General features: G+C 40.6%; 2 protein-coding genes across 5 annotated transcripts in view; both read left to right on the forward strand.

The window, feature by feature from the left end:
- The first annotated feature begins 102 nt into the window (after window positions 1-102).
- RAB2B (RAB2B, member RAS oncogene family) lies at window positions 103-16934 on the forward strand. Of its 2 annotated transcripts, none has more exons than XM_082648406.1 (8): window positions 103-341; window positions 600-671; window positions 3055-3122; window positions 9848-9930; window positions 10142-10234; window positions 13797-13908; window positions 14502-14570; window positions 14716-16934. In XM_082648406.1, exons 1-8 carry the CDS (start codon window positions 296-298, stop codon window positions 14773-14775), a joined length of 603 nt encoding a protein of 200 aa, XP_082504532.1. In that variant the 5' UTR covers window positions 103-295; the 3' UTR covers window positions 14776-16934. The 2 variants fall into 2 exon arrangements, with proteins under 2 accessions (XP_082504532.1, XP_082504531.1); XM_082648405.1 differs by having other exon boundaries at window positions 15273-16934.
- A 2190-nt stretch (window positions 16935-19124) lies between these two features.
- The window catches only part of CHD8 (chromodomain helicase DNA binding protein 8), a 56636-nt gene continuing 50349 nt past the window's right edge, over window positions 19125-25411 (forward strand). For all 3 annotated transcript variants that reach the window (XM_082647632.1, XM_082647635.1, XM_082647634.1), the window contains exon 1: window positions 19125-19250. The gene's annotated coding sequence lies outside the window, so the exon portion shown is untranslated. The remainder of the gene's footprint in view (window positions 19251-25411) is intronic.

Raw genomic sequence — 25411 nt, forward strand, 5'->3', positions numbered from 1 at the left:
GAAGGAGCGCCGTGGGGCTGTTGCGAGTCAGCCCGGGAAGGCCGAGAGCACTGAAAGGCTAGCTATCTCCCCCTGGAGCTTGGTGGGATAATGGCAGGTAGGAGTGTTACAGACGGCCCTGGAGCTGGTATCTGGGTATTACCGTCGCTCCGACCGAAAGGGGATTGCGAGGGAGAGTAATAGAGACGTGATCTGGGCTAGAGGGGCCGGAGGTCGATAGACTGAGTGGCTAGAGAGGCCGGAGGTAAAGGGCTGTAGAAGTCGGGCGGACCCGGAATCCAGAGGAAACGGGACCATGACTTATGCTTATCTCTTCAAGTACATCATCATCGGGGACACAGGTAACCCGGGGCGACAGCCCTCAAGCTGGGGCGGGGATTCGAAGCACCGAAATCGGGTCTTGGGGGCGGGGCTCATTCAGTGGGCTGGGCGATTAAGTGAAGCGGGGGCGGGGCGGGCGGCCGGGGGCGGGGCTCGGGACTCGGGGCTGGGGGCTCAGGGTTCCGGGCTCTCCGCTCCCCTTCCCGAGTCCCGGACGCCCCGACACTGGACTGTACCCGGGCGGCGTAACTCCTAGAACGCGCGTTCTCTTCTTTCAGGTGTGGGGAAGTCATGTCTCCTCCTGCAGTTTACAGACAAGAGGTTCCAGCCTGTCCACGACCTCACAATAGGTAAATGCATGTACCTGTCCTAGAATAGGTTATGAAATATGGCGAACTAAAGTGGAAAGTTAGCAGCCTTTGGTGTTCGAAGTAAAAAGTTACCTCTCCCTGTTTTTGAACTATTTAAAAGTTATGTTTAGTGAAGTGTGACTAATCAAATGCTGACAAATGGGGAGTAAGTAATTGAAAGGTAACTTTAAATTTAGAGATGAGCGTGAGGTATGGATTAGTTACTGTAGGATTTGTTTTCCCAAATGCAATTTGTATGTCTGTGGAAAATCCCACGGAAACATAACTATTCAAAAACTCGCCTTGCTTTGCAGTAAATTAGTGCGAACCTCACATGTGTTTTTCAAAGTAATCACTACTATATAGATTTTGTGTGTGTGTTGGAAAGGAGGAAGCAAATTGAAGACCCGTCCCAGACTTAGAATTCAAAGGTACGTGGAACTAATAACTTTTGTTTTAAAGAAAAGAGAATGATAGAGTTCAGAGACACACTGGTGATCCTGGGAAGTATGAACATCTTCCACATATTTGTGATAAGGCATGGCCTGCTGGGGCTTTAACGACCCTTTCCCCATAATCTCCATAACTCCAGCCCCCCCAAAAATATATGTGTAAAACTAGTCTTCTTGCCATGCAGATGCAGTTTCAGAATAAAATCCCTAGCTCCTATTCTTACTATATTGCCACTTCCAAGTCACACCTTATGGAAGTCTAAGTTACTACTGATCCCAAAGGACTTATTCAGAAATACCTAATGAGGTTAGAAAAGGATTTAGAGGATAGTATCAACAGGAAAATATTTTTGCAAATGAATATTAAGTGCACAACTACTCTGTGCTAGGTGCTAGTGATACAGTGCTTAACAAGGCAAACACTGTGCCTACATTGAAAGTCCAGTGTAGGAGGTGGGGCTGGGGGCAGATAATGACAAGTAAATTTCAACTGCAAAAGGGGAAAAGAGGTACCACCTCTATCAAGAGAGGCTGAAAATGGAAGAATGAGCAGGAGTTTGCCAGGCAAAGGGGTTGTAGAGATGAGGGAAAAGTGATCAGGGCAAGAAGGAATAAAATGTGCAAAGCCTCAGGAATAACAGAGATCAGGCTACATTTGGAAAACTGAAAGTAATTTAATATGGTTGGAGCATGGAATTTAAAGTGGAGAGTGGGAAGAAATAAGGCTAGAGAATATGTTAGGGATGAAATTTTGAAACACCTGAAGGTAATGGGAGTAAGTTTCAAAACAAGTTTCGAAACAGAGGAATGAAGTGATCAAGTTTTTCCCAGAGTCCAGTATAGGCTGTGTTTCTTTCTGAATTCAGTTTTCTGTGCCAAGATAAACAAGGCAGTTAGGTAGAAAATATGTGCAAAATATGAAGGTTTCTGTGTAATTAGAGGAAGTTGCATAAAAGGGGACAAAAGTGTTATTTTTTAATTCTTCCCCACTGAAATTCCATTCTTCTTGTCCAGAAAGAAAACAAAATTAGTGACTTTTTTTTTTTAGTAACTATCACTATTCTTGATGAAGCAGTCCAGAGTAGTAAGAAGCAATTTCTTAATTTGTCTTATTGACTGCAGAACTTTAGAGTTGAGATTCTGGTCACACTGTGCCTGGGGCCACTGAATAGCAGAAGCTAGATTAGTGCTCTTTCTTACTTGGAAATCAGAAGTCCTGGAGTAAAGTACTGTATAAAAATAGAAAATAGGACAAATTGTTTGACTTATCATCAAGTAATTTTAATGTAAGTAATCTTCAATTTTTAAGTTTTGTCCTGACATAACCTTGAAAGAAGCTGAACGCCAGGTAAACCAAAATCTTTATCAGACTATCTGTTTCCAAACTCCTAGGAGGAAGGCTGTTTTCCAGTGAACTCTGGGAATTACTGGAGACCTGAAATGTTTCATTCTTGAGAACCTACTTCTTAGATAGGTGCTTTTCTAAAACAAAAATTCTAGAATTACAAAAAGAAATATTGTTTCATATAGAGGACTAGAGAGTGACTTTGAGAAAATATTAGGAAATATTTTCAAAATTTTTATAAGTTTTTAAAAAAGTTACAAACTTAAACATTACCTAATAACATTTAAGCATTAAATAATAATGCTAAAATTTTATTCACCTTTTCCTTGATTTATTAATTAGTTTTATCCCCATATCTGCTTTTTGGTTATATTTCCAAGATCATTATCTAGAGCACAGTTTTTAATTCTAGAAGGTAAGTAAAACTTCAAGGAGCACAAAATGAATTGGAGCAAATAGGCAGCTGTAATGTGCTTAGTGGTACTAAGTGCAGACAGAGGATGAGTCTTTAGCACATTGAGGAAAAGCATGAACCTCTCATTCAACATGGCTGTTGTTCATTCTTTCTCGCGGTTTTCACTGACAGGTGTGGAGTTTGGGGCCCGTATGGTCAACATTGATGGAAAACAAATCAAACTGCAAATCTGGGATACGGTGAGAGGAAACAAAAATACTTTAGTCCTGATGCAGGGGCAAAGGGCTATGATGGTGGGGCTAATGGTGGAGATCAGAGTAGTAGAAGAGTGAAATCAAAGAGATAGGGAAGCTTTCACTTCCATCTGTTACAGCTGCAAATTCTGAATGCCATATCTTTTTGTTTTAAATTACCCAAATAATATATGAGTTTGCTCTAGTAAAAATATTGATTACATAATCCCAAGTTGGGGAATTCCCTGGCAGTCCAGTGGTTAGGACTCTGTGCTTTCACTGCAAGGGCCCAGGTTCAATCCCTGATCAGGGAACTAAGATCCCACAAGCCATGTGGCACGGCCAAAAAAATCCCAAATTCATTTGTATTTTACTTTGGAATGCATTTTGATTCTTAGGAAATGAGCCTATCTGACTTTGTAGGAATGGATTATATATCTTGAAACTATATATAATCTGATGCTTCCATTTGGGGGAGATTAGAAAGCTGTTAATTCTCTTTATCTCCATCTTAATTCTTTGCTGCTTCAGATTTTTTTTTTACTGGGGATGGACAAAGATACCTCAGACTGATGCACACCAACCCAGATTGAACTACTCACTCTTTCTAGCTTATTGGCTCACAAACTTTGGTTCAGGAACTTGGATTGAGATTAAGAAGTAAAGTGATTTGATTTTTTTTAATATCTTCATTGGAGTATAATTGCTTCACAATACTGTGTTAGATTCTATTGTACACCAAAGTGAATCAGCCATATGCATACGCCCTCTTGCATCTCCCTCCCACCCTCACTATCCCACCCCTTTAGGTCTTCACAAAGCACCGAGCTGATCTCCCTGTGCTATGCGGCTGCTTCCCACTAGCTGTTTTACATTTGGTAGTGTATATATGACATATATACACTCGTCTCACTTCGTCCAAGCTTACCCTTCCCACTCCCTGTGTCCTCAAGTCCATTCTCTATGTCTACATCTTTATTCCTGCCCTGCAACTAGTTTCATCAGTACCACTTTTTTTTTTTTTAGATTCCATATATATGTGTTAGCATTCGGTATTTGTTCTTCTCTTTCTGACTTACTTCACTCTCTAGGTCCATCCACCTCACTACAAATAACTCAATTTCATTTCTTTTTATGGCTGAGTAATATTCCATTGTATACATGTGCCACATCTTCTTTATCCATTCATCTGTTGATGGACATTTAGATTAGTTCCATTTCCTGGCTATTGTAAATAGTGCTGCAATGAACATTGTGGGACATGTCTCTTTTTGAATTATAGTTTTCTCAGGGTATATGCCCAGTAGTGGGATTGCTGGGTCATATGGTAGTTCTATTTTTAGTTTTTTAAGAAACCTTCATACTGTTCTCCATAGTGGTTGTATCAATTCACATTCCCAGCAACAGTGCAGGAGGGTTCCCTTTTCACCACACCCTTTCCAGCATTTATTGTTTCTAGATTTTTTGATGATGGCCATTCTGACTGGTGTGAGGTGATACCTCATTGTAGTGTTGATCTGCATTTCTCTAGTAATTAGTGATGTTGAGCATCTTTTCATGTGCCTCTTGGCCATCTGTATGTCTTCCTTGGTGAAATGTCCATTTAGGTCTTCCACCCGTTTTTTAATTGGATTGTTTGTTTTTTTGATATTGAGCTCCATGAGCTGTTTGTATATTTTGGAGATTAATCCTCTGTCTATTGTTCATTTGCAAACATTTTCTCCCATTCTGAGGGTTGTCTTTTTGTCTTGTTCATGGTTTCCTTTGCTGTGCAAAAGCTTTTGTTTCATTAGGTCCCATTTGTTTATTTTTGTTTTTATTTCCTTTACTCTACGAGGTGAGTCAAAAAGATCTTGCCGTGGTTTATGTCAAAGAGTGTTTTTCCTATGTTTTCCTCTAAGAGTTTCATAGTGTCTGGTCTTACATTGAGGTTTTTAATCCTTTTTTTTTTTTTTTTTTTCGGTACGTGGGCCTCTCACTGTTGTGGGATCCTCCCGGACCGGGACACGAACCCATGTCCCCTGCATCGGCAGGCGGACTCTCAACCACTGTGCCACCAGGGAAGCCCTTTAATCCATTTTGAGTTTATTTTTGTGTATGGTGTTAGGTAGTGTTCTAATTTCATTGTTTTACATGTAGTTGTCCAGTTTTCCCAGCACCACTTACTGAAGAGGCTGTCTTTTCTCCATTGTATGTTCTTGCCTCCTTTGTAGTAAATTAGGTGACCATATGTGTGTGGGTTTATCTCTGGGCATTCTATCCTGTACCATTGATCTATATTTCTGTTTTTGTGCCAGTACCATACTGTCTTGATTACTGTAGCTTTGTGGTATAGTTTGAAGTCAGGAAGCCAGATTCCTCCAGCTCAATTTTTCTTTCTCAAGATTGCTTTGCCTATTCGAGGTCTTTTGTGTTTCCATACGAATTGTAAAAATTTTTCTTTAATTCTGTGAAGAATGCCACTGGTGGTTTGATAGGGATTGCATTGAATCTGTAGATTGCTTTGGGTAGTATAGGCATTTTCACAATGTTGAATCTTCCAATCCAAGAACATGGTATATCTCTCCATCTGTCTATGTCATCTTTGATTTCTTTCATCAGTGTTTTATAGTTTTCTGAGTACAAATCTTTCACCTCCTTAGGCAGTTTATTCCTAGGTATTTTATTCTTTTTATTGCAGTGGTAAATGGGAGTGTTTCCTTAATTTATCTTTCTGATTTTTCATTGTTGGTGTGTAGGAATGCCAGAGATTTCTGTTCATTAATTTTGTATCCTGTAACCTTACCAAATTCATTGATTAGTTCTAGTAGTTTTCTGGTGGCGTCTTTAGGATTTTCTATGTACAGTATCATGTCATCTGCAAACAGTGTCAGTTTTACTTCTTCTTTTACAATTTGTATTCCTTTTATTTCTTTTTTTTCTCTGATTGCTGTGGCTAGGACTTCCAAAAGTATGTTGAATAAGAGTGGCAAGAGTGGGCATCCTTGTCTTATTCCTGATCTTAGTGGAAATGCTTTCAGTTTTTCACCATTGAGTATGATGCTTGCTGTGGGTTTGTCATTTGTGGCCTTTATTATGTTGAGGTAGTTTCCCTCTATGCCCATTTTCTGGAGAGTGTTTATCATAAACAGGTGTTGAATTATGTCGAAAGCTTTTTCTGCATCTATTGAGATGATCAGATGGTTTTTATTCCTTAATTTGTTAATGTGGTGTATCACATTGATTGATTTGCTATATATTGAAGTATCCTTGCATCCCTGGGATAAATCCCACTTGATCATGGTGTATGATCCTTTTAATGTATTGTTGAATCCTGTTTGCTAGTATTTTGTTGAGGATTTTTGCATCTATGTTCATCAGTGATATTGGTCTATAATTTTCTTTTTTTTGTGGTATCTTTTTCTGGTTTTGGTATCAGGGTGATGGTGGCTTCGTAGAATGAATTTGGGAGTGTTTCTCCCTCTGCAATTTTTTGGAAGGGTTTGAGAAGGATGGGTGTTAGCTCTTCTCTCTAAATGTTTGATAGGATTTGCCTGTGAAGCCATCTGGCCCTGGACTTTTGTTTGTTGGAATATTTTTAATTATGGTTTCAATTTTATTACTTGTGGTAGGTCTGTTTATATTTTCTAATTCTTTCTGGTTCAGTCTTGGAAAATTGTACCTTTCCAAGAATTTGTCCATTTCTTTGTGGTTGTCCATTTTATTGGCATATAATTGTTTGTAGTAGTCTCTTATAATCCTTTGTATTTCGGCAGTATCGGTTGTGATTTCTCCTTTTTCATTTCTAATTTTATTGATTTGCATCCTCTCCATTTTTTTCTTTATGAGTGTGGTTAAGGGTTTGTCAATTTTGTTTATCTTCTCAAAAAACCAGCTTTTAGTTTTATTGATCTTTGCTATTGTTTTCTTCATTTCTATTTCATTTATTTCTGCTCTGATTTTTATGATTTCTTTCCTTCTACTGACTTTGGGTTTCTTTGTTCTTCTTTCTCTAGTTGTTTTAAGTGTAGGGTTAGATTGTTTATTTGAGATTTAAAGTGATTTGATTTTAAAAAGCATTTCTGATGGCCCACCGGAAGTATTTTCATCTGCTAAAGTTAAATGCTGCCATATGATTCAACCATAACACAGGCCTCCCTCAGACTTTCCCTTTTAGTTCCTAGAAGGCCACAAGGAAGGAAGCTTTGAACCATAGCAGAAGACGAGAAAAAGTAAGATAAAAGCAAAACAGGGGGGCTTCCCTGGTGGCGCAGTGGTTGAGAGTCCACCTGCCGATGCAGGGGACACAGGTTCGTGCCCCAGTCCGGGAAGATCCCACATGCCACGGAGCAGCTGGGCCCATGAGCCATGGCCGCTGAGCCTGTGCGTCCGGAGCCTGTGCTCCTCAACGGGAGAGGCCACAGCAGTGAGAGGCCCGTGTACAGCAAAAAAAAAAAAAGAAAACAAGCAAAACAGGAATCAAATAATTTAAGACATAAAACCATTAGAGGATAAATAAAATTTAAGTGAACTCTTGGAGGGAAAAAGCATGTTTTAAATCTTAAAGTTTTGTTAATATTACCAACAAACTTCTTTAAAATTATTTTTGGATTTTGTTGTTCTAATAGGTATGCAACTCATTAAAACATTTGTATGATTCCTTTTTTTAAATATATATTTTTATATTTATTTATTATTTATTTTTGGCTGTGTCGGGTCTTAGTTGTGACATGAGGGATCTTCACTGCAGCATGCGGGATCTTTTGTTGTGGCGTGCGGGCTTCTTTCTGGTTGTGGCCTGTGGGTTTTCTCTCTCTAGTTGTGGTGCGTGGGCTCTAGGGTGCGTGGGCTCTGTAGTTTGCGGCACACGGGGTCTCTCATTGAGGTGCATGGGCTTAGTTGCCACACGGCATGTGGGATCTTAGTTCCCCGACCAGGGATCGGACCCATGTCCCCTGCATTGGAAGGCAGATTCCTTACCACTGGACCACCAGGGAGGTCCCATTTGTGTGATTCTTATAGTAAGAGATTCTTGTATTGTTGGAAAAGTAACGTTAGAATTAGTGTACTGGAACACTCTTCTCACCTTCAAACCTGGGTTTAGGTTATATGAAATAATGTCTAAGAAAACAAACTTTTGTGCTATGAAGTACTAAGCTCCTAAGTTTATTTATTTATTTTTTAAACATCTTTATTGGAGTATAATTGCTTTACAATGTTGTGTTAGTTTCTGCTTTATAACAAAATGAATCAGTTATACATACATATATTCCTCTTCCCTCTTGCGTCTCCCTCCCTCCCACCCTCCCTATCCCACCCCTCTAGGTGGTCACAAAGCACCCAACTGATCTCCCTGTGCTATGTGGCTTAAGCTCCTAAGTTTAAATTATGGATTCAACATATATAGAGTTTATAACTTTTGGCCCGTTACTGAACTGTCCTTTGAGCCTAATTTTTCCCATTTGTGATATAATTAGTATCATTACTGTTACTGTTATTATACTATGAAAAAGCTATTTATTTTCCACATCTTAGTTTTCCTATCTTTAAATTATGAACAGTAGTCTTCCTTCCTAAACTGTATGTTGGAATATGAGGATAAAGAATTTCAAGAATGTGAAAACTTTTCCTATAGGATAGATTCAGTGCTCAGGGTATTCATATTTAGATGATTTTGCTTCCTTTAATGAAAACCCAAAAAAACCCCCAAAACTTCTTCCATCAGGAAACCAAAAGTATCCAGTATATGGGGGAATTAATAAATTGCTCAGTTATAAATAAAACCTAATATCTTGGCCCCAGTTGGAAATGAGATTAGAGTATAAACAGTTGGGTTTGTTTTAGGAAAACTCTGTCCTGGGCCCTGGGCTTCTTTCCCTATTTGTTATTCCTGTTTGCCATGACAAGATCCCAGCAAGGGACATCTTGGTAGTCCTGCCTTTATTAGTGGAACACTAAAGGTTAATCAGCATATGCCCAATTTAAGTGTTTTGTATCTAATTTTCTACATTGATCCATCAAAAGGAAACTTCCATTAGACAGGGCATTGGCATTCTAAGATAATTTTCCTTTTTATAGATAAAGGAATAGAAACAGAAAAGAAAGGTTAATGTGATATGTTCAGCATCATATGGGATTGAAAATACTCTGAGTTTCTATTTCTATTTCCAGTTCTTTCCTAGGGGATATTGGGAAATGTATGGGAATGTCTTTGATTGTCACACTGTGGGGCACTACTAGCATTGCAACGGGGAGCCAGCGATGCTAAACATTTAGCAATTTGATGGACAGTCTCATAGGAAGAGTTGACCCACCCAAAATATCCATTGCACTGTCATTGAAAAATATTGATTTCCCACCTGGACTTCTCCCTGGGCAGTCAGGTTTCCTTTTCCCTAATTCTCTTTTCTTCTTTTTTTTCTTTTTTTTTTTGCTGTACGCGGGCCTCTCACTGTTGTGGCCTCTCCCGTTGCGGAGCACAGCCTCCGGACGCGCAGGCTCAGCGGCCATGGCTCACGGGCCCAGCCGCTCCGCGGCATGTGGGATCTTCCCAGACTGGGGCACGAACCCGTGTCCCCTGCATCGGCAGGCGGACTCTCAACCACTGCGCCACAGGGAAGCCCCTCTTTTCTTAATAGAAGTTCTTTTGTAAAATTAAGTCCTTTGTGTTAGAGTGGCATTTGATCAAGTAATTTCTCTGGAAATAACCTGGTTTTGTTGGGATTCTTTTTGTTGTCATGTTGATGGAAAAGGCTGGACAAGAATCCTTCCGTTCTATCACCCGTTCCTACTACAGGGGAGCAGCCGGAGCACTGCTGGTGTACGACATTACAAGGTGAGTAACATCTGGTGGGTGAGAGGCAGATTCTTTCCTCTGTTCTCAATATCTTTTTTATCTACTGAATCTAGTTAGAATGCTAAAGAGGAAAGGCCTCTCTAATATTTTTCTTTACACATATAATGTTCCCCCTTTTCCCATACATTTGGAATTGCTTTGGCGTTTTGAAATAAGCCTTTGACCCACTTTCTAAACTTTTCTGCTGTAGGCGTGAAACCTTCAACCACTTGACCTCATGGTTAGAGGATGCCCGGCAGCACTCTAGCTCCAACATGGTTATCATGCTGATTGGGAATAAGAGGTAAAATTTTATTTGTATAAATAATAAATACCAGGAGTCATCTAGGTACTCTGTGGACATCGGATCATTTGGGCCCTAAACTTTTTTAGTTTAGGTACATTTAGTGTCTCAGTTAAAAAAAAAAAAAATTATTGTGGTTAAAATATACATAACAGGGCTTCCCTGGTGGCGCAGTGGTTGAGAGTCCGCCTGCCAATGCAGGGGACACGGGTTTGTGACCCGGTCTGGGAAGATCCCACATGCCGCGGAGCGGCTGGTCCCGTGAGCCATGGCTGCTGAGCCTGCGCGTCCAGAGCCTGTGCTCCGCAACAGGAGAGGCCACAACAGTGAGAGGCCCGCGTACCGCAAAAAACAAAAACAAAAACAAAAACATATATATATACACATATATACACGTAACATAAAATTTACCATTTTAACCATTTTTAAGTAGATAGTTCTGTGGCATTAAGTATATTTACATTGTTCTGTAACCATCACCACCATTCATCTCCAGAACGTTTTCATCTTCCCCGACTGAGACTCTGTTACCATAAACAGTAACTCCACATTCCCCATCCCACCAGCCCCTAGCAACCACCATTCTACTTCCTGTCTCAATAAAGTTGACTATTCTAGGCACCACATATAAGTGGAATCATACAATAGTTGTCTTCTTATTACTGGCTTATTTCATTTAGCATAACGTCTGCAAAATTTATCCATATTGTAGCATGTGTTAGACTTTCCTTCCCTTTTAAGGGTGGATAGTAGTCCATTGTATGTATTTACCACATTTTGTTTATTCATCCATTGATGTACACTTCAGTTGCTTCTTCCTTTTGGCTATTGTGAATAATGCTTCTTGTCAACATGGGTGTACAGATATCTGTTTGGGTCCCTGCTTTCAATTCTTTAGAGTATATACCCAGAAGTGGAATTGCTGGATCTTATGGAAATTCTGTTTGATTTTTTGAGGTACCGCTGTATTGTTTTCCATAGTGGCTACACCATTTAACATTACTACCAACAATGCACAAGGGTTCCAGTTTCTCCACATCCTCACCAACACTTGTTATTCTCAATAAATTTTCTAAGGCACCCATAGGCCAAAAGACATACCTAATAGTTTTGTTATTAAATAAATCTAAACAAGATAACAAGTATTTTTGTCATAACAACTAACTGAAAAATGAAAAACATAAATTAAAAGAAAAATAATTTTCTATTTCATTCTTAAATAACCATGACAGCACAGCTTCTGAAACCTTGGAATCAATATTGGACACTACCACTCTCCGTTCCAAATTGATTTTAGTGCAGGGTTTGCTTTTTGTCACAGCAACTGCCAAAAAGTCAGCTTCGCAAAGATGTGCAAATGTTGAATGGAATCTGTCAGGATCTGATGGTGACATTGCCAGTTATATCAAGCTTGTAATTTATTTGGTGTTCTGATGTTGAGTGTTGCTGTGTTTCCCTTGAATATTTAAAGTAACCTGTGGCACCCTTGTGAGTTTGTAGTAGTGCCTAAGGTGCATCGTTTGAGAACTGTGGCCACAGACTAATTGTACTCATTTATTGGTTCAACCAATTTATGGAAAACCTGTTATGTCTTAGACATTGTGCCAGACCCTGAGTGTGCAAGGTGAAAACAAAGCCCTGCCCCCATTCCCATGGAGCTTACCGTCAATGGGGACATAGTTATTGAATATAAAATGATTTGTATCTGATTATAAATTATGATAAATGCAGCGAAGGGGAAGAAAAAGGGCACTATAAAAAAGAGTACCAGGGTACTTATTTTTGATTTAGAGTTGTAATTTAAGCTGGAATCTGGAGGATGTGCAAGAGTTCAGTGGGCAAAGATTTTAAAAAGTATCAAATAGGGGTAAAAAGCTGTGTGAAAGCCTTAAACTGGAAAGAAGCTCGATAAGTTTAAAATGTTGAAAGAACCCTGGTATGGTTGGACTAAATCAGAGGGGAATGGTGCAAGATGAAGTTGGAAAAGAAGGCAGGGGCCAGATCTCATCATGGCACTTACTGATCTGAGAGAGGAGTTTGGATTTTATTCTAAACACAGTAGGAAGCATTTAAGAGTTTTAAGCAGAGAAGTAGCTTGATCAGGTTTTAAAAGATCACCCTGGAGGGGAGCAAGGGTTGACGTGGATCTTAGCAGCAGCAGTCCAAGTGAGAGAGTGGTGGATTAGACTAGGTCGATGACGCAGAGAGAGAAAAGTATGATTTTAAGGTACATTTTGGAGTACCTCGCTTTGGGGTGCATAGGGTATTTGGAGTGAAGGAGGAAAAGGTGTTAATAATGTCTTGGTTTTTGGCTTGTGCCATTTATGGAGATGTGGAAGCTTGGGACAGAATCAGGACATTTCATTTTGATGTACTTCTGAGGTGCCTTTTACACATCAGAGTGGAAATGAAGAACAGACAAATGGACAAACTGATCTGGGGCTTAGAGGTGTGTCTGGGCTAGAGGTACAAATTTTGGACTGTTGCCATTAAGGGTTAGTTCTTCCCTGGTCTTCACAGAGCTGATGAATAATAAATCTACATTTTGTAGGTTTGTTGTTCTCTAATGGACTTACTCCTTGATTTTTTTTTTTTATGGTGAAAAACTGGAATCCTCCCAAATGAAAATTTCCTATTAGAAAAATGAAAATCAGGCAGTTCACCATTGCCTTATTCTGCAGCCTTTTATCTTGTCTTGCATAAAGTCTTTCCATGCCACTTTATTTTTTCTCATTCCTTGGCTCTGTCTTCACATCCTCAGTATCACCTAATTTTTTTTTTTTTTTTCCGATACGCGGGCCTCTCACTGTTGTGGCCTCTCCCGTTGTGGAGCACAGGCTCCGGACGCACAGGCTCAGCGGCCATGGCTTACGGGCTCAGCCGCTCCGCGGCATGTGGGATCTTCCCGGACCGGGGCACGAACCCGTGTCCCCTGCATCGGCAGGCGGACTCTCAACCACTGCGCCACCAGGGAAGCCCAGTATCACCTAATTTTATCCATATCATTTTCTCTGAATCCCTCATTTCCCTGGTGGCAGGCTGCTACTTATTATACACATTAATAATGAGACTAGTGTGTGTTAAGGCAACTGTGTTCTCCCTATTCCTGGCTCTCTCTCTTCTTTCTTGTAGATTGATTCTAGTAAAGAGGAAGATACCTATCACTATGGGATTTGACATCTATGACTTTTCTACTTTCCAGTAACTGGAATTTCCCTTTCCTCTTCTTTCCTTTGCTTTAACTGGATCTCATTCAAAAAAGCAGCATAAGGCATAGACCTTGAGTAACTAGGGGGCTTGCCTAACCTCTTATAAACCTTTTTGTCTGTAATAAGAGTAAGGTATTATCCTCAACCATGCAGCAGCTGTCAAGAATCTGATCTGAAGAATATTTTCCAAGAGGCTACAGAAATCAGTAACCCTATACGAGGAACATCATGCAGGATCTACATTCTTTATGGATTAACTGGCAGTTGAAACAGCTATGGGATTCTTTTAGAACAAGAGTTTCTTCTTTCACTTGGATCTTTTTTTAGTTTTCTTCCCAATTAATCTCTTGCAGTGACTTAGAATCCCGTAGGGATGTGAAGAGAGAAGAGGGAGAGGCCTTTGCTCGGGAGCATGGACTTATATTCATGGAAACGTCAGCCAAAACAGCCTGCAATGTTGAAGAGGTACTATTTGGGAAAAAGTAGGGAAAGTTTTCAGAGATTATACCATATCTTTGTCCTTTAATTCAGAATTCTCTTCCCTTATAAGACATGGGTAAGAAAAGGATGTCTTATGGTCATAGTGACCATATGTCTCCCTTTAAGGGAATTTTTCCATTTCTTTTTCCTTGATTCCTAAGGCTTTACTTTTATATTAGGTAGCATTAATTGGTAAGTGTGGATTGACACTACTGTTATTTGTAAATCAGTAGAACTAATGGATTCTACTTTAGTCATTCGTAAGCCTGATACTGACTGTATCTTCAGTAACTAACTGAGAAGAGAGCATGTTTGTTTTATTTGCAGAGGGTACCAGCCTAGGAACCCTAGGTATATCGTGTGTCAGTACCAAAATACCATAGAATCCCCTTTTTCTTTTTGAAACTACTCTCAATGGCTTTTACAGGGCCTTTGGGGGACCATCTGTATTTTTACTCCATTCTCCTAATATTTCCTAATTCACCTTTGAAATCCAAATAGGAATAATATTTGTATTCTCTTTTCTTAATCTCTCTACCTAAACTTGAGCCTAATACTATGGTTTATGTTTCCTTTAGGCCTTCATTAACACAGCCAAAGAAATATATAGGAAGATCCAGCAGGGTTTATTTGATGTCCACAATGAGGTGAGATAGGGTGGGGGTCTGACAATGAACTTTGCTTTGTCTTAAACAGGATAGGAAGCTCCCTAGAATGTAAGCACTTCCTATCTAACATGATACTATTTGAAGCTATGCCAATTCATACTTGATTTTTTTTTTTTTTATGTAGGTACACAGAAACCTGTCATCCTTTTCGTTTTTTCTCAAGTCTGAGACCCAGAATGCTTAAAGAGATTATTAATTGGTGATCTAAAAGGTTTATACGTTATGGGAGATTTTCTTTTCAACCTCAGTTTTTTACTATTCCAGAGCTTGGGGAAGTGTGATTCTTAATTGCTCAGCGCGGCCATTTCTGTAAAGCAAATTTGGGGTCAAAACAGAAAAAGGGATTATATGCTAATATGCTGCCACTTCTCTTTTACCTCCTCTTACTCTTAACCTAATCACATCCTGATTCTGCACATAGCTTTGAAACTTAAGTATAACAGTCACTTTAAAAATGGGCACGAAAGCCACTTCTGGTCATCGATAATACCAGAGCTGGTCATCTCATCTTCACTGTCACAGATTACTGTTCCACAGCAGTCTGGCTAGAGTGCATGGTTACTTGCCAAGGCCATATCTACTTCTAGAAAACGTGATTAATGATTTCTCCTTTTACCCCTCTCCTTTCTCCCACTTAACTTTCACACTGAGGTGGGAACTACTGCCTCTTTTCTTCTACAGGCAAATGGCATCAAGATTGGCCCCCAGCAGTGTATTTCAACGTCAGTGGGACCCAGTGCCTCCCAGCGGAGCTCTCGTGACATGGGGTCCGACTCTGGCTGCTGCTGAACATCTGGCCTGGACTCTTTTTTCCTTCCTGGAACAGCTTCAGATAAATAGGCTTAAAGAAAGAGGTCTTACTTGCTTTGGCTGAGAAAAGCCTCTTTTCAAGGTGTGATGTTTTGCCTTTCCACTTAAAGACCAGGGGAGAATTTGGGCCCTTATTGACCTGTCCTTCTTCAGGGACGTGAGCATTCCCTATAGATTAGGGCTCTTCTCATCCTTCTATTTTAATTTCTAAAATGTTAGGATCAAAGCTGATTGTCATGGTAGTTCAAAAATAAATTCTTTTATAAGCATATACAATCTACTCCCCACCAAGAATTAGTAACAATGGTCTAGGACCTTCTGCTTGAGCACTTGAGATTACTGGGATCCAGCTGGCCTTTTGACCATAGATCCTCAGTCTTGGGATTTCATTGAATTTTTTCACTTGCCACGTCATAAGATGTGTTGCAGATAGTGGTTCCTTCTACTTGAACTGCTCAAGGATGCTGAATACTTCTCCATCATCCCATTACTAGTTTCTCTGTCTTAGAGTAACTACAAAATTTTGAAAGCAGTGGAGTTGCTCCTGGACCTGTAGCCACTTACTATCATTACCTAGAGAAAACATCTTTCCCTGTTCATTTTGTTTTAGGGACCAGACCTACCATTAGTAAGTCAGTGTCTTTCACCAAATAGACTCCTACTGTTTCATCACACACACTTCTTAAGAAGACCTATTTAGACTTTCTATTGTAGTCAAGCTAATCTGCTTACTGGACATGACATATTTGCTTCCACTCCTATGCCTTTGCACATGCCCTACTCTCCACTAACATTATACTCAAAGTCCACATTTTTTTCCTTCAGAACGCCTTCTTTGACTGACCTAGGGACTTCTGAACAATTATTGACATAGTACCTTTTAGCTTTCATATATTGTTTATTCATATGTATATTTATTTGTATTTATGTTGCTTTGTAAATATGTTTTATAGTAGCTTTGTGTGTGGAACCTGTCTCCCCATGTAGGTTGTAAGCTCCTTGAGAGTAGTAACCGTGTTATCCTTTTAGTTTTGTAAACCGCTTCCTCCACCATTCCTTCGGTGCCTAGTGCTATTCCTGTGATCACTGAATTTGACTGACATACTTAAAGACCTGGAACAGGTTTATCTTAGGCTGCAGAGGAAACAAAAGGCCTTAGCGTCATCTCTTTGTAATTCTATCTCAATCTCTTCCACCTGCTTACCCTGGATTCTATATTGCTCTTCTCCCTCTCCTCTCTCTCCCTTCCCTGGCCCTTCACCTCCATTCCATGCAGCGTACACTAAGGCTGCCTGCTTCCAAGCAGTCAAATGAGTGGATACTTCTCCAGCCATTCTCCTTTTCAAGAGCATATAATTCTATCCTAGTCAGCTTTGCCTTAGCTTCACTAATCATGCAGCCTTCTGGGCCAGTTGCTATGTCATTTTGACTTGATGTCCCATTCTCTTCCACAGCACTGAGGTCTCGTGAATTTTCCTCATTGTTTTTGTTGTTGATGAATTGTTTCATAATTAAATATATGCATGTATCCAAGCTGCTGACATTTCGTGTGTCATTTCTGATTGTATCCCAAACATAAGTAGATACTCTCTCCTTCTAGGGAATTGTATCAAAGGTATTGGAAGAAGCCTCCTTAAGATACATTCATTTTATACAGGATTCTGCCCCCAGTAGTAGTGGTATTCTTTAATAGTGCACCACAGGAAGTTGGAAGGCATTTGGAGTATTGCTTTGATTATCGTTTGGTTTGGTTTTTGAAAAATCCTACCTCATTCTAAAAGGGATTGAGGCTGTTGAATTTGGCTTGCCCCCTCACAACAGGGACAGAACTAAAGTAAATATAACTTAATAGTTTCTGTACAGGAGTTTTCCTTTACCAACCAAAAAAACCTTTAGTGATTGGGATGAATCAGAGCACTGATCAGAGATAGCATTCTGCCTAGAGCTGCTGCTTTCAGAGTCATTAAAGGATACCATTTTGATATTTTAGAGTGTATCTTTTTGATCTGATTCCCACATCCAGTTATTTTATCCAAACCACTGATAACCTTCTATACTCAGGTATTTCACCAATTTTAGGGAAGCATGAGAAACAGAAGTACCTGGGCAAATTCATGACCTGTATTGATCATTGCTGATGTTCTGAATGAAATGGTCATGAAGAATTATAGAAAGTGGATCTCCCACTCCCATGTGAAGAATCGTAGTTATAAGATAATATGGGTGTTGGTTGGTTTTTGAAGGCCAGGACTATTGGAAGTCATATTTATAGCAGTCTAAATCATTACTATTTATAGATCATTGAGGATAGCAGGCACACCCATTCCCCTTTCTGTAATGCTTATTAACTGGTTCTTTAGGTAGTAGGTTTATTTTGTATCAAATAAGCAGAAGGATAATAGGTTCTCATTCTAGAAACTTAGTAATTAAGATCATATCTGTCTACGCATTTACAGACAGATATATTGTTCTGGTAAGTCCTAATACTAACATCAAGTTTAATTTGGCCAACAGATTTTGTTCAATATACAGAGAAATGTATTTGGCCAAGTTTAATCACTTCTGCGATAAAATACTGATTCGTGTGACTCCTTAAGGTCTCTGAGCTCCCATGTATGACCATGCAAATGTTACTCCTTGAGAAATTCCTTTAATGATACGGAAAGATTCCCTTCACTCAATAATTCAAAAAAATAAAAACTTCTTGTAGCAAGTTGTAATAGCAGTAGAGATTTAAACTAAAAAAACACGGGAAAAATCTCATTGAGGGCAAGAGAATTTCACCTACACTAAAATTATTAACAATTTAAACGCAGTTATTAGAACATTACTCTGCAGCCAATGTTTCTAAGGCAGTCTCTTAATGCCCCTCCTCCTTGCATATAATTTCACCTTTAAGACTTCTGCTCTCTATCTGTAGTCACAGGTAGTTTGGGTCTATTGATGAACTTACGCCTTTAAAAAAAAAAAAAAAAAGTTGAAATTCTTCCCTGAATCCTGTTCATTTCCAACTGACTAGCAGTACTCTGTACCGTCAAAGAATACTGGAAACCTTGCACGTGAAGCATAAGGATTAGAAGCATCTAGAATAGATGCATAACCTATGTTGATCTTATGCTGATATCCTGAGGAGTGAGGTGTCTCCAGAGGATTATCCCAGGAACTCGGAAAATCCACTCATTCCGAGAATGCATTTTTGCTTCTTTGATTTGGTCAAGATCGCTTCCCTCGTATGAGAGAGAGGGTGGGGGCTGCCTCCAAGCGCATTCAGCACTATTCCAGATTTTCTCCCCATCGTGACTGAGGGATACTCTGATCATCTAAAGGACAGTACATGGGGGCTGCACCTAAGTAGTCCGACAGAACGCCGAAAGGGACTTCAAATTCCTTAAGCACTCCTTCCTCCTCCCCGCCCTAAGGCACCAGCCCGATCCAAGATGGCTTCCCAGAAACAGGTAACTAAACGTTGTTTTCGTTTAGAGCGCCCCCAACGGCGGGGATCAAGAAAAGATGCCGAGAGATCTGAAAGTCCGTGAACTGAGAGCCGTCAGAGCCGACCTACCGCCAAATTTTATTTTCAATCAGGCATATTTGTGGTTGCCTCAGCCTTTTAGGCCCTCCCACCCTCAAGAGACTTCCTGGATAGTACTCACACTACCCTGCTGGAAGAGGCGGGGCGTAGGCCCTGCCATTGGTGGGTGGGAGCGTAGTTGGGCGGAGCGAGGGAGAATGGACTACTAGCAAGCTAGATTGAGCCGAGGGCTGGCCATGCTCCGCCGGAAGGCGCCTTGTTCTCCGAAAGGGTGAATTGAAACGCTGGCTGGAAAGGAAGCATCAGGAGTTGTTCAGGTAGGCTTTCCGCTCACGCCCGCCGCTCAGTGCTGGTCCAAGAGTCTTTGCAAAAGCTGAGGCTCTTAGAATTGGCTTCCATAACTCATTCTCCTCCTCGCGCCCCCGCCCTCTGCCCGTCCCCCAGTTGTAAGGGATCAGGTGCTGGGTGATGCTCTGGACTGAACCATTCTCCTTTGTGAGAGGCCGGGGGAGAGGGCGGCTGCCGGGTCGAGGGGCCCGAGTCGGGCCGAGCCGTGAACGGGGCTGCGCCGGCGCCTGTGAAGTTTTTAGGGCTTGTCATTGCATTGCTGGGTATCGTGTAAGTTTGAGGCAGCTCCTTGTTCTCTTTTCCCTTTCAGAGGAGGGAAAACTCCCCGGCTCCGTTTGGTTACTCCATACTTTGGACTCAGAAGTGGGAGGTTAGGGATTTTTTCTTCCTCTTTTTTTTTTTGCATTTTAGCAATAAAGGTGGGTAAGAGAGCATGGGGTGAGCCTGTGCAGATTGTTTTACATTCTTAGGTGTAATTTCTGTGGATCTTTGGGAGAGCAGAGCAGGCTTTTGGACGTGTTCAGAGATGTGGGAAGAGAGAAGCTCAAGCCTTGCATTTCCATTGACAAGTCTGCAGAGCTCACTGGTTTTCTGTTGCATTATGTAAACTCTTCAGTGCCAGAAGACCCCTCCCCCTACCTCGGAGCGAATGCAATTTCTTTATTTACCTGGCTCTAGTGTCGCAGGAAATTTCCCTGCCATTGCAGCAGCTGTGCAAATGCAGCAGCTCCTACCTTTTAAGGGTCAGTCCTAAATGATTAAGGTCTTCAAGGAAGAGGTGAATAGTGGTGTATAGATGTTTAGTGAGCCAGTCTCTTTTCAATGAGCACAGGGAACCAGAAGTCGAAGACTTAGAACTTGATGTCTTTTTCTTTTAAAGAATAGACATAGTGGAGCGCCCCAAACACCAGAGGAGCTGCATTATCTGTCTACTACACCCTACCATCACATTAGCATCCACAGATTGTTTACTCTTCATGTTGTTCTGAACCTGTCAGTTCAGTCGGGGATTCTCTAACTGGTTATCCTTAGAATCATGTGAGGTCCTATCTGGTGTGGGGCACTTTAGGTGCTAGAAGGTGAGTTTGTGATTTGAATAACGTTCTCTCTTAGTTCATTAGATAACGTCTTCTGCTTAGGAATTTCTTTTCTATTAATCAACAAATAGTTGTCAGAACAAACTATGGTCAGCCTCTTAGGGCCAGAACAAGGGAAGCTTCTCATTCCAAGTATTTTGGATTATCCCACCCCTTAAAAGAAAAGAAAAATTATGACAAGGAAAACAACATTTTTTATTTGAGAAGTCAGGTCGCAAGAGCGGTATGCCAGTGGGTCTGCAAGGCAAGATGAAGGACATTGGCCAAAGAGAGGGTAGCTGTGTGTGTAAAGACAGGCTTGGGGGAAGGTTTAAAACTGCAGTAGTGGGCTTCCCTGGTGGCGCAGTGGTTTAGAGTCCGCCTGCAGATGCAGCGGACACGGGTTCGTGGCCCTGTCCGGGAAAATCCCACATGCCACGGAGCAGCTAGGCCCGTGAGGCATGGCAGCTGAGCCTGCGCATCCGGAACCTGTGCTCCGCGACGGGAGAGGCCACAACAGTGAGAGGCCCGCTTACCTCAAAACAACAACAACAAACAAACAAACAAAAAAAACTGCAGTAGTAAAAGAGTAGTGGATTGGGATAAGGGATTTGATGGAGCAGTGCATGGGTACTGGCACGGTTGTCACCTTCCCCATGTGTGATCTATATTGTGCATGTGGCCTTTTTTTTTTTTTTTTTTTGCGGTGCGCGGGCCTCTCACTGTTGTGGCCTCTCCCATTGGTATTGTGGTAACGACCACTTCAGAGTTTTGCTTGTAACAAGAAAAATTTGCCATTTTATGTGAAGAGTTGAGTTTTTGAAGGTAAGGTAGGATGACGATGGGGCTTAGTCTTTAAAAGAAACCATTTTACACATCTCCTTTGGAAAGGGTGCAGTATTTCTGGGCAAAACTACTTCTTAAGATTAATTTGTGGGTGTCAAGCACTGTGCTTGCTTACTGAAAGAATGAGATTTGCTATTCTCATCTGTGGAAGGACTGTAACATCTTCACAATGTTCAGATGAATACTAAATGCTTTGAAGATATTGTTTGTCCACAGTCCTGCAAGCGTTAAGCTATCTTCTGAGCTTAGGTTTAGCCTAATACCTGAAGGATAAACAGAAGACAAATATTTTTCTGGACCCTCTACCTTCACCCCTAGAAGTCACTCCACTTCTGGAGTTGCATTCGAGCCAGCCCCTGATCTGTAGGTCTTTGCTCGACCTACCCTTGCACTACTGTAACCAACTTAGTATTTACTATTTTACTTTTAGCATTCAGTCCATTGATAGACTATCATTTCATATCTTACTCAGTTTAACTTTTTGTATCTGCTCTTTAATTAATTATTTATTCTCTTTCTCACAGAGTTGGTGCTCTTCCTTTCATCCTTCTGTTACAATTTTGTTCACTTTGCCTTTTGTTTTAATTCACTTACATTGTCCCTTTTTGCATCTGTCTTGAGGCCGTTTAAGAATGCAGAGATCCTAATTTTCAAGGTATACTTCCTTTGGTGCCTAATACCCGAGTAACAGTTGTATTTCTGTTTTTTGTTTTTTGGGTTTTTTTGGACCGCACAGAGCGGCATGTGAGATCTTAGTTCCCCGACCAGGGATTGAACCCGCGTCCCCTGCAGTAGAAGCGTGGAGTCTTAACCACTGGACTGCCAGGGAGGTCCCAACAGTTGTATTTCTATATAACAAAGCCGTTGTATGAACCATTTACTGTTGCCTAAAGGTTTATTTAACCATTTATTACATTTTGAATTTTATCCTGGATAACCTTCCCCCAGCATTAACCTCTGTTTTGTGTTGTGTGTACACGTGTATGAAGTTGTAATTTGGCTCTGTTTTTTGCCTAAAAAACTAATTCATATTGTCTTGAAGATTTTCATTGTCTCTGTATTGCAAAATAAGTCCACCTCTTTGTAGTCTCTGAGATTTCTCATTAAGCTCTTCAATAGGTAACATTTCTTTTGCCACCGGTCACTTTCTATCCTTCACTAGACCCTTGGTTGTTGAATGACGCATGAAGCAAAATGCTCAACTTTAAAATGTGTTCATTCTTGCTTTCGGATCGCAGCAGGAGACTTTTAAAAATAAAGCACTTAATTTCTACCCACAAATGTACATTACATGATCATCAAAAGCCTAGCGTAAACAGAAAGACTGGCATAGATAATTTCTTTGCATTCACCTTCAGCAGGGATGAATCCAGGAATGTATTCCAAGCAGTAGAGCAGTGTAGGAAGCCTAGACAATGTTCTAGCCTCTTCCTATTCAGACTTTCCAAGTATATTCTCACTAGTTTGTTTGAAAAGAGTTCCCAGAACATGTTCAAATAAAAGTACAAAAATATTTCAACATCAAAGCAAGGATTTTAAACATTACTTACTCTTATGTGTAATTTTTAAGAAAAGATTGGCTTCGTAACTGAAAGAATGAACCATTCCTGATTTTATTCCTTCAGTACATTTCCAGAGAAATTTATTGTGTATGGCTTCTTTTTATTTGGTATTTTCAGACTTTATTTCATTTTAAAAAAGTAATTAAATGACATACTACTGAAATTACTAGATAATAAGAGAACTGTGCTTCTTTCCTCCACTGTATGTCAGCACCCTAAATCTGATAGTTCTAATCCTTTAGGCAATGTCCCAATATTCCAGTAATTAGTAACTCTGTAATAACAACACCTTTTTGTTTTGTTTTGTAGTTCTCCTAAAACTATATCAGTAACTCTCTGAGAAAGAATATGTATTAACTGAATTCTTAATTTCACCTGAGAGGAAGGATATTCAAGACCTGTAACGTCTTTGGGGTTTCTTAAATTGTCTCTCATGGTCATTAGAGAAACCTTTGGAATATCCTGCCTCCCTTTTTTCCTCTACTGCATACTTTGGGGATACATTATATCTTTAGGGATTATTCCTTTGGGACATGGGTATTCTGAAGTACCCAGTCCCATTAGTAATATGGGAATTTCTCTTTGGTTCTAGAAGAAACCAGTGATTTCAGTAGTTTGGCTGCCTACTTAGAACCAAATCATAATACAGTTTTGTAATAGAACATGAAAGTCATACTTCACATATTCTATGATCTTCATGTTTTATTACAGATATCAGATGTATATCAGGGATACATCCATCTAAATAAACTGAATGACTGGGAAGATTTTTCAGGATTTTTGAATAGGAGCTACCAAGTTGCATGAACACTGAACTTTAAGTGTTTTATTCTTTTTTTAAAAAAAAATAATTTATTTATTTATTTTTGGCTGCGTTGGGTCTTCGTTGCTGCGTGTGGGCTTTCTCTGGTTGCACTGAGCAGGGGCTACTCTTCGCTGCGGGCTACTCTTCGCTGCGGTGCGCGGGCTTCTCACTGCGGTGGCTTCTCTTGTTGCGGAGCACGGGCTCTAGGCACGCGGGCTTCAGTAGTTGTGGCGCACGGACTTAGTTGCTCCGCGGCATGTGGGATGTTCCCGGACCAGGGCTTGAACCCGTGTTCCCTGCATTAGCAGGCGGATTCTTTTTTTTTTTTTTTGCGGTACTCGGGCCTCTCTCTGCTGTGGCCTCTCCCGTTGCGGAGCACAGGCTCTGGACGCACAGGCTCAGTGGCCATGGCTCACGGGCCCAGCCGCTCTGCGGCATGTGGGATCTTCCCGGAGCGGGGCACGAACCCGTGTCCCCTGCATCGGCAGGCGGACTCTCAACCACTGCGCCACCAGGGAAGCCCGGCAGGTGGATTCTTAACCACTGTGCCACCAGGGAAGTCCCCAGTGTTTTATTCTTCATTGCTTCCACTCAGTACCCAGTCATTCTTTGTTTATTTACACATTAGTTCTTCTATAAAGTGTAGTGCTTCTGCCTGTTTTTCAGGTATGCCTCCTGTTGGGGGGACATTTTCCTTGAAGAATTAAATATATATGGGTAGTGGTCACTTCCATTCACTGCTTTCCTGAAAGTCATGGGAGTCAAAAGTTGAGGTACCTGGGTCTGGGCATGTGAGCTACCAAGGGACAGCCTAGTCATTTGGAGAACTGTAAGTTCCCACAGGCAGGCATTGTGAAGTAAATGGAGTATTCAGACACTGGCATCGTTCATACAAACACAAAAAATGATTAATAGAATTACCTGCCTGTTGGCCTAGCCACCGTGCTGGTTGAAGTCTGTTCCGTGGTTTTGAGGTTAAAGGGTTATACTGCTTTCTCAGCACAGTAGTACTAGTCCTTTGATCCTGCCCAGCAGTCCTGCTATTCTAATTATGAAACTTTTGCATCTATTTTAGTGTCCCACCATTCTGCTTAGCAGATCAGCTCAGCCAAACCTCTAAGGAGTAATTTTGCTTTGAGGGAAACCTTTAGTTTTTAAATTATTGGACAGGGAATAATAAACTTTTTATTTGCCTACTGTGTGCCAAACATTGTACATTATCTTTTAATCTTCACAATAACTCTGGAAATGTATGTGATGTTACTTTCATTTTACAGAAGAGAAAAAATAAGACAGTGAGGTTAGATCATTTAACCAGGAGTAGGACTCTGATCTGTCAGACTTCAAAGCCTCATTCATTATCGTCTCGCTACATTTAGAAATTCAGTGCTGACCCCTGGAGAACTGTCTTTGACCACAGCATTAGGCGAGTAGGCATTCCATAGCCTGTTAAAGCTGTGTCTTTAGCCGTTGTAGAACCTTGAGAATGTAAAATTTCTTTTTGTCTTTGTATTTCTGTCTGTTAAAAGGAAAAAAAAAAAAAGGAATAGTTTCTTTTATTTAACTTAGTTATTTTGAAGATAAGATTATGTGAAATATTTCAAGCTCTACAGAGGAAAATCACTTGGTCAGTCTTGCAAATAACTCAATTTTTTAGCCAATGCAAGTCAAACTAGCCAACTGAATTTTCATCAGTCCCATGTCGCTGGGTCACATTTTGTGCCTAGAGGCACAAGTGTGATAATAACAGTGTTTCTCCCCCCAGCCACACATACATTTTTTAGCATAAACGTTGCAGTGAAAACAATCCCTCATAAATAATTAAGAGTTCCCTAGTGGCC

Source organism: Grampus griseus (genome assembly GCF_964374135.1).
Source record: "Grampus griseus genome assembly, chromosome: 2".
Classification (NCBI taxonomy): Eukaryota; Metazoa; Chordata; class Mammalia; order Artiodactyla; family Delphinidae; genus Grampus; species Grampus griseus.